This window comes from Castor canadensis, chromosome 6 (genome assembly GCF_047511655.1).
Source record: "Castor canadensis chromosome 6, mCasCan1.hap1v2, whole genome shotgun sequence".
Classification (NCBI taxonomy): domain Eukaryota; kingdom Metazoa; phylum Chordata; class Mammalia; order Rodentia; family Castoridae; genus Castor; species Castor canadensis.
Window position 1 is genome coordinate 111,521,627 of NC_133391.1, and position 14,805 is coordinate 111,536,431.

General features: G+C 39.0%; 1 protein-coding gene across 2 annotated transcripts in view; it reads left to right on the forward strand.

Annotated features, from left to right (window-relative positions):
* The window catches only part of Acot12 (acyl-CoA thioesterase 12), a 44,493-nt gene extending 37,356 nt beyond the window's left edge, over nt 1-7,137 (forward strand). Inside the window, exons 12-15 of one of the 2 annotated variants that reach the window (XM_020157435.2) lie at nt 1,646-1,779; nt 3,637-3,765; nt 5,080-5,206; nt 5,459-7,137. In XM_020157435.2, coding sequence (XP_020013024.2) covers nt 1,646-1,779; nt 3,637-3,765; nt 5,080-5,206; nt 5,459-5,608 — 540 coding nt within the window. In that variant the 3' untranslated portion in view covers nt 5,609-7,137. Of the gene's footprint in view, nt 1-1,645; nt 1,780-3,636; nt 3,766-5,052; nt 5,207-5,458 lie in introns of both variants that reach the window. The other variant, XM_074077194.1, reaches the window with a different exon arrangement.
* Nucleotides 7,138-14,805: the final 7,668 nt, after the last annotated feature.

Genomic DNA, 14,805 nt, shown 5'->3' on the forward strand with positions numbered 1-14,805 from the left:
GGTTGGTTACTTCTGAGGGAGTGAGGGAGAATGTGTTCCATGCCTTTCCCCGGGCTTCTGGGTGTGTGCTGGCAATCCTTGGCATTCCTTAGCTTATAGATGACCTCTGCCTTCATTATCATGTGGCATTCTTCCTGTGTGCACCTCTAGGTCTAATTTCTCCTCTTTAGGAGGATTAAGAGCCTACCCTGCTGAGTATGACCTCATCTTCACTAATTATATCTACAATGACTCTATGTCCATGTAACATCACATTGTGAGGTACGAGAGTTTAGGACTCCAACGTGTGAATTTCAGCTCTTAACAAGCGCTCAACTCAGTATTTTCTCCCAATCCACCCTGCTTCCACAAACATGAAACATGCCTTCCCCAAGGCCAGAATGTGACATGCTCAGAGCTCCTTTGGGACTGTGGCAATCTAGCAGCTTGGCCTAGAGTCATCTGGCCCTCAAGCTTTGAGAAGATGGCCTCCTGGATTTGCACCAATGAGCTGCTTCTTCTCCCTTATGCTGGGCCCAGGGCGGCAGGCCCAGGCCAAGCAGGGTGTGTCTCAGCAACTGGTTTTCTCTGATTTGATAAGTGCTTACAGCCTAGGCCTTGTCTTCCTTTGCAGGCTGGATTTAAAGACATGCTAGGCCTCAAGGGAGGTATTTTACATACATAAATAATCCCTGCTTGCTTCCAGAGCTGGTTTTAGTTAATTTCTCATTTCTTCATTCTCTTATTGATGATGTGTATGTTTATATAAAGGCTTCTCCTTCACAACCTAATTTTTCCGGTTGCTTGATTCCTGCAGTGAAGTCCTTAACCTCATGTTTGTTTGTCTTCTCCCAGCTTGTTGCCATGGGAATGAGTATAAAATGGCAAATTTCAATACTAACTTCAAAGAACCCTGAAAGAGATGGAGAAAATGGACAGAATAGAGTGTGTTTTAGTTGAACACACATCTCTGATTATTGTCAAGAGCACAGTAGAAGAAGGCTCAGCATAACAAAGGATGCATTGATGTTTAAGTATTTATTAAGTAATGTTAAGTATATGTCAAATGTTCTGGGTCTCCAAGGAATAATATGCATTAGAAACCCAGGACGGGCCTCGGAGAAGGATGCGTTATTGTGGTTCAGCAATCAAAGCATGCTTCATGCTGAAGAAAGGGCGTTCTTCAGGGGTCTGTGCAGAGGTTCAGTTGGTTCTGGAGGTGGTTGGCTAGTTTTCTGGGTCCCCTTAGTCCACATGAAGACATGCCTGATATCCTGGGAAAGCCGTAGCCTTAGTGCCAAAGTCACTTGAGGTTCATGAGGTGCTGGCCTCCTTAATAGACTGGTGACATTCTCTGTTGTTCCTAGGGAGTGGCATCACAAAGAGATCAAGGGAGAAAGACTTAAGTTTTTTATATTTCATGAGAAAATCTGTTTCTCATGAAATGTGATTAGATAACCCACATATTGTTTGGAAAACACAAGACTAGCATTCTGGTCAGACTTCCAGATGTCGCAGCACTGGAAGTAAAGTTGTCATTGCCTTCATTTTTACTCAGCTGCTGAGATGCTTGAGCCAGAGAAATCAGTCTATGACTACGTGTAGCTTTTAAAATAAAAACATGAATTTTCTGTTATAATTTAATTTTCTTGTTAATATCTTTCAGATAAAAATATATACTCTGGAAGAGAAAGATGTTTTATTCTTGTGGATTGAAAAACACGTGAAAAGCCCAGCATACTTGGCTTATCATCTCTTGTCTGACTATACGAAGCGGCCTTTGTGGGACCCCCATTACATGTAAGAACAAATTTAAAATGTTTTCTTAATCTCCCTTGACATCATGTGAAAGACACCCTCCACACTGTAGTCCATCTCCATTGCCCAATGTGTGATGATTTGTTTTATTAATTCAGGATAATTTTTAAAGCTTGCTTTGCATAGAATATTGTCAGGTGATATTGAGAGATGCAAAACAGCTTATAGACTCATTAATTTGTCATCTATATTGAGTTGACATGCTTTGCCCCCCACCTATTGTGATACTACAAGCAACTTCAAGGTTGATAGTATTCCTAGTTCTGAGACCTGATGAGGTTGCACAGGCAGCAAAGTGAAAGGATCCGCCTTGGAATCCAGCTCTGCCCGATCTAAAGTCCACACTCTAGTACTTCAATACACAATTCATTGCTTTTGAGGAAATAATTGCCCAGTGTCTTCCCACTCTTGATATTTAATTAGCACTCCCTTCTTTTTCTGTGAAGCCATACTCTCTGGCGAGAAGCTGCCAGAGCCAGCCATGAGTCCTGAAGGAAGGCATTCCTTCCTGCTCTGATTGTGGTCTGCCCCCATCAGTCTACCTTCTCTGACTCCTGCTACTTCCTGTCTCTTCATTCCTAATTCCATCTCCTCGAAGCTTCGCCTTTTCCTGGAATTGCATTGGCCCTCCATACTCATGGGTCCTACATCTGCATATTCAACTACCATTGATCAAAAATATTGAGAAGTACAGAATATGTGTCTGTGCTGAACACATACAGACTTTTTTCTTGACCTTATTCCCTGAACAGTACCAGAACTATTTATATAGCACTTTCATTGTTTGCCATCTAGCGATGATTTAAAGTACACAGGAGGATGTACGTCGGTCATGTACAAGTACTTTGCCACTTTATATAAGGAACTTGGGCAGCCACAGATTTTGGTGTTCAAGGGGGAGGGAAAGCTGGTCCCAGTTCCCCACAGACATGGAGGGATAGCTATACAGAGCTGTGCACCTTGTCAACTGTCTTGGCAGTGACTAATACCATGTAATAGACAACTTAATAGCACAAAGTGAAACATCTCTGGGCCTGTGCTACATTGCATAGATGCCAGTGCTATTATAATAAAGTATTTTGAGAGAAGAGGGAACACTTTTCAATCTTCTTGCATCAGTAATTGTAGATATTATGTAAGTACAAAGCTCTTAAGAAGAAGAATGTCTAAAATTTGGTGTTAATTCTTTTAAAATGTTTCTCCCACAATTCTCTGTCACTTGACATTCCATTCAAGTTGAACTTGAATGAATGGAGGAATTAAGTCAACAATTTAATTCAACTAACTTTTCTTATATACCTTTTTATGATTTGGGTACTGCATTAAATGTTTTTCATTTAGTCCTCACAATACCCTGTAGGTGCTATTATTTACTTTTCATGGCTGAAATAATAAAATGACTTTCCTAATGTAATATGGCCAGTAGGTGGCAATCTGAGAGTCAAAGCTCTCAAATTTAAACCTGTTTCCAACATCCCACATTTCTTTACCAGAGTCCTCCTTGGTCTTCCCAATCTCCAAAATGTTTTACTTGATCCTAGAGAGAAACTATTTTGTGGAAAACAGCTTAGTTTTGAAGTATTGAGGGCAGTGAATTCAGAGTCAGATGGCAAACATTCTCTCCCTCACATGCAGAATTATTCCTTCTGACCAAACAGCTCATGCTAAAGGAAAACTTGGAGCAATGATGCTGGCTTGGGGCTTCAGGGGGATGGTCAGGTGAGCTGAAAGATGAATATAGGTAACAATAACAAAATTATACATGCAGATAAGGACAGTGAATGCCTTATTCTAGCAGGAAGAAAAGTTTGTCCTTTTTTCACCATTCTATTTACATAGATCCTGTGAAGTCATAGACCGGGTGAGTAATGATGATCATCTCTATCACATCATCTGTCCTAATGTGAATGGCAACAAACTCAAAGACTTTGTAGTACTTGTATCACGAAGAAAGCCTCTCAAAGATTGGTGAGTACATAGAGTTCAAGCACTACAGCAATATTTTATAGGATAGAATAGAAATGAAAAGTTGATGTGAAAGTAAGGAAGCCATTGTAGGTACTTCTGGTCTTGAATGATACTTATTTTATTTTTTTCCTAGGTGGATCTTTAGCTATTGTTTAAAAAATAAAAATAATGTATTAAGTGCCAAAAGTGTGTAAAGCACTACACAAAGGATGTAGTGCTCTATTTAGACATAAAACCGATATTTAGTAAACCTTTGAAACATTCCATTGTCAATATAAAGGCAGTGAAGGACACATGGAACACCAGAAGTTGTTTTTGAATTTACAAAGGCTGGTACATGGTAGACTCCAACATGTTGGCTGTCAGATGAGGCTGTGGATTGGAGGCATATATGTGTCCCTTCCATGTGCATTGGTCTGATCTGAGTATGGTGTCTAAGGGGTAGTGTCCCAAATAATCCCACCCATGGATATGGACTAATGTACACAGATGTTCAGTATGGTAGCATTTATTACATCTGAAGACATGAGAAAAAAGCTGAAGGTCCACCTTAAAAATTATGGTAAATCTATACTACAGAGCAGTATGCCACCACTAACAAGTGAAGTTGCTATAGAGGCAATAAATATCGAAAGACCTCTAAAGACTTAGTGTTAGGGGAAAAGTCAAATGGTAGACCATATTTGTAAAATATTTATGTAAAAATCCACATGTGTACATTTGCTTTTATGAAAATGATATTTTTGTACATTTATAGCAAAATCTAGAAAGTTACACAACAAGATGCTAAGAAGAGCAGTCATGTCTAAGGTGAGGAATAAGATTGGAGCTAACATGGACTGAACGAAGACTAATTTCTAACCCGTAGGGTTCTCTATTGTTTGAGGGTTTTTTTTTAAACCAATAGGTATTTTTTTTAACTAAACAAGAAAAGGATTCTGAAATGATAACCCTTTAGAGTACAATAAAACTTCATTTGGGGTTGGCTCCAGCTTTATGGCGTTATGCGAAGTACTTCTAATTGCTCGGCAGAAAACACTTGCAGCCCTCATTCCGGTTCCCTATGTTTGAGTGTAGCCCGAAGAAGGCTTTCTGATGGAGTCAGGTCTTCAGAGCCTCACTCCCACTTGCATGGTAGTCTGAGGATGAGGCTCAGTGGTAGAGCACTTGCCTACTGCATTTGAAGCCCTGGGTTAGACCCCAGCACTGCAAAGAAACAGACAAGCAAAAGTGGTATTGAGTGAAGGAATTTACTTTCTAACAAGTATGCTTCGTTTCTCGCAAAAGGTCAGAGCATGTTTCCTCACCTTCCAGTAACGCCTACGTGGTGGCTGTGACGTCAGTCATCCTGCCATTATTGCCCCCGTCTCCACAGTACATCAGAAGTGAAACAGTGTGTGCTGGGTTCCTCATCCAGGCTGTGGACAGCAATTCGTGCATGGTATGTTCGATGAAATATCTGCTCTACAAATATGGAAAAATCTCTTCATTTCCCCTCATCCCCTAGCTAACTGTAATCCTGTAATTTGTTACTCTCTAAGGGATTCCTGTCATCCTTTCAGATTCATTCCACAAAAGCTCCAGGTCATAACCACCCCTCACACCTCCCCTACACCAAGAAGATTCATACCCTTGCTTGAAAAAGCTACAAGCCAACAAAAAGTTAAAATGCTGTATTTTCTTTTTGAAACAGGTATCTTATCTTAGCCAGATGTCATCTAGTGTCCTTCCTTACTTTGCTGGAAATATTGGTGGCTGGTCAAAGTCCATTGAAGAGACAGCAGCTTCTTGTATACAATTCATAGAGAATGCTACTGATGATAGACTTCTAAGTGAAGTTTAAATGGTCATCCTTCAATTACCTATAATTTAATTTCTCACTTTTTACTTCCAAGCACCCTTAAGCCTGACATTTTGGCAGGTTTTGGAGTCACAAAATGGTACAATATTAGCCTAAGCAAAATGCAGTTAAGAGGAGGTTAAAAAAGAAACAAAATGCATCTCAAGTCTGATTCCAGTGATTTGGATTACCTTAAAAAGAGCTTTAAAATTCTGTCTTACATGATCCTTGGCTCTGCCTCTTCTAGGAGCACACATACTAGAAAATTGCCTGGATGCAATATTGCACATTCTGTAAAATGGTACAAATGTAGTTGAAATTAGCATAAACATTTGAAGTTACAGAGGTGCAATGTGTGTCCTGCTTGAAAGTTTATAAAATGTAAAATGATGACTTTATATAAGTGGATGAATGTATGGCCTTGTTCCATGTGTAGCAGGTGTCTATGTCAGGGATATCTGAGAAGATGTATTACATGTTTTAGAGCTTTAAATTAGGAAGGCATTAAAGTGTAATGCAATCCCATCAATTTTAGTAATAGGAACTACTTTACTAGTGTCATTGTACATATATTCCAGGTGGCTGGCCAATTTCTTATCTATTGCTACATATACACAAAGTACCTGCAAAATGTGATTGCAGAGAAAGAGAATATTAACTGAGGTCTTCCTTCATAATCATTACATTAGCACTTTTTTTATTCGTTGGATTTCAACATTCATTACTCTATGACATGTCCTAACTCATAAGACAAATCAGAATATGTCAAGTGAGCCTCCTCTAAAAGACAACTTTTAGAAGTTGAAGACTTCTCCATTAGAGTTTAGAGCACTTAACAGGTTAGATACCTCCTGCTGTTAGTTCATCAAATCTCTACCTCTGCTTCCCCCACTGCCCACTTCCCACTCATCCACTCACACAGTCTTGGGTTAGTTATGATTATTTTTGTCTGTGTCAAGAGGTCTTTCACATATATGGACTAAGACTGTGCTGCAATTTGAGTTAATATTTATATATAATGATAATTGCATCAACTAAAATGATTATTCATTATATGCCATATGTTAAAAGATTTTTGAGGATATTTTGGCATTTTATAAAGGTGGAAAATAGTAGTAAGTTATCATACTGAAATTTTGTTTGCTAAAATTTCAGAGTTCTACAATTACTATACTTCTAAAGACTGACAGTAGACAGTCTTTGAATTTATATTTTTTGAAACTTTTTGCTGAACAGGAATAGAAATGTTATGGGGCTAAGGGAGTGAAGTAACTGTAGCTGGATCACACTGACACAGAAAGATGCTGCCCGCTCTAATTTCCAGTGCCCTGCCTGATCCATGGGGAATGTGTTCCAAGACCCCAGGGGATACTTGAAACCACTGGCGGTACCAAACCCCGTACTGTTTGTTCCTGCAGCATATACCATGATAAAACTTAACTGATAATTTAGGCACAGTAGGATATTAATAATAGTCACTAATAATAGAACCATTGTAACAGCATATGGTAATAAAAGTTATATGAGTGTGGGGTCTGTCTCAAAAATACCTTACTGTGCCATCCTTTCCTTTTCTCCACTTGTGATGAGGTGAAATGATACAATGTCTATGTGATGAGACGAGCTGAGGTGAAGTGATGTAGATGTGTGACATAGGGTCAGCACCTTTGGCCTTCTTACGTGACCAGGCACACTGTAATACCATGGCAGGGCCATTAAGTGACTAATGAATGCATTGGTAGTAAAGACATCACAGCAGGACTGATTTCATCATACTACTCAGAATGGTGCACAATTTAAAACTTATAAATTGTTTATTTCTGGAATTTTCCACTTAATGTTTTCAGGTGGCAATTGATCAGAAAGCCATGGAAAGCAAACTGGCAGATGGGGGAGGGGAGGACTGTGTAACATTGCATAATCTATACCTGTACACTTATCCTTCAAATTGACAGTCACTCACCATATGTGTTTGCTAAACTAAATGATTGCAATTAAATTTTAAAACTCAATTCCTCAGCCACACTAACCCCATTTCAAGTATAATTGTTTACATGTGGATAGTGACTGCTGTACTGGGCAGTACAGAGACATTTTCATCATCACAGAAGCATTAATCCATTCGACTTGCCCAATCTTATCATGCAGGCAAGTCCTGCTACTTTCCATTTTCACCTGTTCTCATATCAAACAATCCCTTCTAGCCCTCCTAAAAGATTTTACTTTTATACTTCTGAACAAAGACACAGGATCATCCATTTGTCTCCTTCATGGATCCTTCAGCACAGTCCAAGGTGTTCATTTTCAGGATTTCTTGTCTTTTCATCCTTTAAAGGACTTGATAGGGAAGCAGGGTGATGGAGAAAGAGTAAGTAGTAGAGGGGTAATCTGATTAAAGTACAACATATACATGTGTGAAATACCATGGCAAAACCCCACTTAACAATCAATATACACATGATAAAGGACGGATGAGAAGTTAAAACAGGTCCTGTCTGGGGCTGGGTACCGATGGGGGAGGAGAGGGTTTTCAGAGAGGGCAAAGGAGGGAGAATATGTACTTTGTTACCATGTATGAAAACTGAACAATGAGCCCTGTTAATTGTTCTAAGGATGGGAGGGGGGAATGAAGGGGAATGATCAAGGGGGTAAATCTAATTAAGATACATTGTAAACACATATGTAAATGTCACAATGAAACCCCCTTGTACAACTAATACATGCTAATAAAAATGTGAAAAATTGTTTTAATGACACAGGAGACTTCCAAAGTAGAGACTCAAAGACCCAGGGAAAACTGTATGTTTATGAATAGTCATTCAGAAGTATAATTGGAGGACAAAAGATATGACCTAACATAATAAACTGAAGGAAACTCAAAAAAAGTACATGGTAGAGGAAGAGATAGCAATGTGTCAGGCTGCACTTAGGGGACTTCAAAAATATGAAATATTGATGAATTAATACCACAATAACTGGAATAACTAAAGTATTCCAGTTGAAAAATTCAACAACTCTTTGGTTCACATTTCCTTTTATAATGGGAATCTATCTGGCCACTCTCACTTACTTAAAAATATTTTCCAAGAGCTTACTTGCTAGATACTTCTAGGTACTTCAGGCTCAGCAAGGAACAGGAATGTACTGATCACACCATTAAAAAATAATAAATAATAAGAAATCTTAGAAGATGTTTTATATGGAAAAGTAAATCCCTGTGAAGAAGAGTAGTAGAGAGGAGCTGGAGGTGGTTGTTGATATTTTAAATAGAGTAATCAGAGAAGGCTTAATTGAGGGACATTTGGCAAAAACCTGAAGGCAAAGGGAAAATGAGCCATGAGGATCAGTGGATATAGCATCAGTCCTGCCAAAGAACTAGCCCAGTCAAAGCCCCAGAGGGACAGAGTTTCTGTCACATCTTAGGAAAAACAGAGCGCTCATGAGACTATAATAGAATGAAATGTAACTAAAGACAGCTGAGTTAAAGACCCCCTTCCCTGACCCGCCTTGGTTCCTAGGCTTTAAGCAAATGTGATTGTTCCAAGAGTAAACAGCTAAGCTGGTTTATCAACAGTCAGCACCAGGAGGCTACACAGGAAACGGAAACACAGAGTGAGGCTTATATTTTCTTTTGGAATTTCAACGTATCTTTAAGGGACATGCAAGATTTCATGCACTTGTGGCAGGACTGAAAGCTTTTTGATTAAGAAAGGAGGGTCATCCCTGTTAATTCTTCTAGTTTGAATGCAACTGAGTTGCTGTCTGTATCCACTTTTTTCTATGTTCTTTGTTTCTAGAAAAAGAAATATGATAATCAGCATGTAGACTACCCTTGTACTCAAACACCTGTAGGAAATGAACAATTTTAATAAAAATTGAAATACACCAGAACATGTTTATACCATTGAATGGTTTTGCTCATATTTCTCATTGCCTATTTCAGAAATAACCTTGAAATTTTTTTAATGATACAGTTATAGAACAGTTTGAAAACATGTTGAAGAGTATGTTTTGTGGTTTGGAATAAAATGAGAACTAATAAGTTTGTTCATGAGTTACATCTCACATTTGAAAGTAATGGGTCCTGAGTGCTCTTGCATGTTCTTGCTACGTGTGCCAGATGGTGGGATTTATCCATCTCCTAATTCTGAACAGTAGGTCAAGATGACCACAGTGTGGCTTCAGTATACCCACTAGTTCTCTGAGTGGTGTAGGGAGGGTGGGAGGCTAGATTATTTGCTGTTGGCTATAGTGCTTGCTATTTGTTAAAAAAAAAAAAATTCTGGGTCCTGGGACCCTTACCTGTGGCACAAACCCACTATGTCTGTAGTATCCACCTGTGCCCATCCTGTCATCCTCAGGATCTTGGGAGCAAAATAAAGCAAAACAAAAATGCTAATACATATACTACTTGCTGTGTTGTGAGTAACACAGTCCTTTGTCTCTGAACCAAGAGTCTCATGTCTTCTGCCAACATCCTCAAAACAGTAAAAGGCAAACATATTAGTTAAAATGTATCACAAAGGAAAGCCACATCTCAAAATAGCCTGTAAAAGTCTGAATGATACGTTATATTTTTGTTCAGAAACCCTCTCTCAGTCCATGAACAGAGTGCACTTTTCTGACTCTTGTCTCTGGACTTCACCATATAATTTGCCAACAGAATGTTGCAGATGTGCGCCCAAAGGTTTGAAATGTGTTTTTGCAAATGACCCTGCCCTCTGCCATTTTTCACTACTGTAATAAAAACTTGCCAGGGTTAGCCTGCTGGTGTGTCAAGAAGAGGAGAGGAGATAAGAGGAAAGGGGTGGGGGGAGGGAGAAGGAGAGGAGAGGGAGAGAGAGAGAGAGACAGAATAGAGAATAAAGAATAGAGAATAGAATTGTTTCATCTCAGTTTGATCAACCAACCCCAAACCAAACTGCAGATGGATGCAGATAGGGCTGAGACTCACAGATCTGTCCAAGTGAGCCTAGCTAAGATTTCTGCTCCACAGGCAGGAGCTTTAACTAGATGCTCATTTTTTATGCTTCTGAGAGTCTGTGATTGTTACTCAGCAGAAACTAGGAGATACAGTTTCCAAGATGTGGCCCCTGTCAATTAGCTGACCTTCTTCCACTAATTTATTCTGTACTCTTTTTCCAGACATATGCGTTCTGCTGTTTTTCAAGTATACCAGGCATGCTCCTCCCTCAGTACAAGTACGCTTATCTATCTGTTCCCTCACCTCAGGATCTCCAAGGCTATTTCACCTTATGCGGGTCTTATTCAAAGGTCATCTTCTAAGAGACTTATCCGAGCCCTTAATTTAAATTGAAACTCCCTCTACACAAGAACAAGCATTCTACCCTCTAGATTTCATTTTCACTGCTTGTCAATGCCTAACGTATACATTTTATCTACTTTTTGTCTGTCATCACCAATTAGAATGTAAGCTTTAAGAGAGCCAAGATTTCTGTCTTGTTCATTGCTATATTCCCAGTATTTGCTTATTACCTGGAACATACTAAGTGGTCACTAACTTTTTCTTAAATAAATAAAACCCCCTCTCCATTTTCCCCATCTCAGTGACGAAGTCCAAAAGTTTGAAGTTTGTTTGTATCTGTTCTCTGCACAAGAACAAGACAATAGAAAGATTTTATAGTGCAAGAGAGCAATACAATAGATTTTTATAATACTTTGGACACTTTCTGACTCATATACTGTAAGATGTAGCACAGATACGTTATGTTCAAGTTACATATAATTTTATTCTTTTAGCTATTTTTATTTCAATTTATCTATGTAATATGCTAGTATGTTCACCTTCTGTTCTTTCTGCATTTTAGAACTTACATCTCATATGATTTCATTTCTACCTAATGTAAAGCATAGGGAATTTTCTTTAGTAAGGAGTTATGGGTGGTAAATTGTATTTATCTTCCAGTGACACTATTTTGATCTTATTCTTTAAACATTGTTTCAATGGCATATGCTTCTAAGTTGAAAATTATTTTATCTTAGCACACTAAAAATAATTATACAGTGTCTCCTGGCTTTCGTCATTTTTGTGGCCTAGAAAACTGTTTGTCTTTTGTAGGTAATGTATGTATTTTCTCTCTAATGCTTGTAACATTCTCATTATTTCTATAGTGTGTAGTTGTGAATGTCTTTTTGTTTGATCTTGGGCTATGGTGAGCTTCCTGAAGGAAAAAGAATCAACAATTATGAAATATTCTTGGAATCCAAATATTTCTGCTTTCCTATTATAAGATCATTCTATTCCATTCTCAAATTCTATTAATCTCTCTCTCTCCAGTTTTGTGATTCTGTTTACCTTGTCATTTTTTGACCTAAAGTAGAAATTTTAATCTTAATTACTATATCTTTTAATTCTAGAAGATTCAGTTGGTTGCTTTTCTAATTTTTTTCGGTACTGGGGCTTGAACTCAGGGCTACACCTTGAGCCACTCCACCAGCCCATTTTTGTGAAGGGTGTTTTTGAGATAGGGTCTCACAGAACTATTTGCCTGGGCTGGCTTCAAACTGCGATCCTCCTGATCTTTGCTTCCTGAGTAGCTAGAATTACAGGAGTGAGCCACTGGTGCCTGGCTCTTTGTTATTTTTTTAATAGTCTCATGTTCCTTGCTCCAATTTTCAATTTTCAAATCTTTAAGTATAGCAAGCATCATGGCCTCAACATTCATATGTTGAAATCCTAACCCCCAAGGTGATGGTGCTAAAAGGAGGGGCTTCTGAGAGGTTATTTGGTCATGAGGTCGCAGACTTCATGAACTGAATTAGCGCCCTTATAAAAGAGGCCTAAGGGACCCTTTTTTGCCCCTTTCTCCTCATGAGAATTCAACAAGAAGGTTCTATGAACCAGAAAGCAAGTCCTCACCAGACACTGAATCTGCTGGCAACTTGAACTTGGAATTCCCAGTTTCCAGAACTGTAAGAAATAAGTTTCTGTCATTCATAAGTCACCCAGTTTATGACATTTTGTCATACTTGCCTAAATGGAATAAAACATGAAGCATACTTGTTTATATTTTTTCTTTGATAATTATAAAACCTGAAATATTCTCAAGCCCAATTTTACTACTTATTGCTGCTGGATCATATTCATGATATCTTATTTTCTTGCATGTTTTTGTGCTTTTATTATGATGCCTGGTCCCCTGAATATGATGTGAATTCTTGGAATCTTAGACTCAAATGTTTGTGATGGTTGTTGGCAAGACACTCGCAACTTGAAGTAATTTTTAAATTAAGATCTCAAGTTGAAGCCATTTTGACCATGCAAGCAGTATGAATCAAGACTAGAAACCCAGGCAGTAGTTCACTGATAGTTTCAAGTTTCCAGGGGACATTTTTCCCCTGCCACTCAAAGCCAAAGTGGAGAGAAGCAACACATTTTTTGCCTGTCTTCTTTGGAGCATGTTTAATTCTCATTCCTTTCTGTACCTACACTATAATCTTTTCATGACCCCTTTCTGTAAACATCTTCAATTACACTGCCCACTTTAATAATTTTTCTGTCTCCAAGGCAGCTCAAGGTTTTAGGATTCAGAAAATATCCTTAGCTTCAATGCTAGCTTATCTTCGTGAGCTCTTGTAATTACTTAATGTTTGGTCTCTATAGATTCTGTACTTTTTTTTATAAATCAGTGATATTTTAAGGATATTAAAAAACAAGTTTATTCCACATTTATAGGGTTATTTTTTGTGATAAGACTGGGGTAGGGCCACTCACCTGCCAGAAACAAAATTTACATCAATTTCTGTATCTATCTTTCCTTTCATCACACTAGTCTAAGACACTATCTGTCATCTCTCTCAAGAGCTTCTGGACTTTTCTCTCTGTGTACACTCTTGTACTTCTACCAAAGTATTTTTAAAATGTTTGTTAGAGCATGTCCCTTCCTTTCTTAAAACTTCCCAACAAAGAGAAAGAATGTAAATTCATGGTTGTCTATGGTAAGGGTAGGTGGGGTGTTTTGTGAGGTTTGGGTAGAAAAAGGATGAGTGTTTGCAAATGGGTAAAAAATTTCTTTTGGAGATATGAAGTGCTCTAAATTTGATTGTGGTTATGATTACACAGATCTTTGAGTATGCTAAAAACATTGAATTTGCATCCTTTAGTCAATTGTATGCTATATTTCAATAAGGCTGTTATTTAAAAACAACAGCTTTCAAGTGGGGAGAACTTTCAGACTTGTGAACTAAGGACCTCTGAAAATCTGCTGTTCATGAAAGCAAAAAGAATACTAGCAAAACTCATCAAAATACACTTTTTTAAAAAAAATCAGAACTCTTGGAGGGATCCAAGACGGCAACTAAAGGAGGAAGCAGACAGTGTGAGCTCCCTAAATCACAAATTTTGCTGAGACACTGGAGCCCCACTTGGCAGAAAAAAACCACCAAGAAGCAGCAAAACTCTGACACCCTGAACCCCCAGCCCGTACAAAGCTTCTCCACACCACGTTACACTGAGAAAACAGGAGGGCTCCTGCACCTCCAGGCACCAGCACCAAACCTGCTTGGGAGACGCAGACCAACAGGTGAGTAAATAAGCGGCACATGGTATTCTCACAGCTACCTCTGGGATAAACCAGCATAGCCCCCTGGACTTACTGACCCACGCCCTACAGAAAAACTGAATAATAAACAAGGAACTGAAAAGGAACACACAGCAGAGGGAGCAGGGTGCACTGAGTGTACCAGAGAAGGGGCAAGGGGCAAAGATCTCCATGTGAACTTTCAGTAAACAAAGCCTGGAAAGGAAGACAGGCTGACAGTAGGTGGGTGATGATCCACTGTCTGAAATAGGGCAGATAGCGGTCCACAAAGCTCATCTCCTGAACCAGTGAGCTACATCCAAAGTCAAATGATGTCACAAAATTGAAAAACAGTCAACAAACCACCATAACATGCTGACAGCAGAGAGCCAGCTGATGGATCTCTGACCTTGCCCCAGAGAAAGGGCACAGGCAAAGTAACAAGCCCCCAATAAATCAACACAGCAAGAACCCAACTCCAAAGCAGGACAGCTAGTGGGCCACAGTGCTGATCTCTGGAACCTGAGGGCAAGCCACACCTCACTGAGGGAGGAGCTGACTAAGCAGCTGCCAATGAAAGGGAAAAAAAACTGGCCAGTCTCTCCAACCACCAGGCAAGACTAAGACAGAGCTTCTGCTAAAATACCAACACCAGGACTG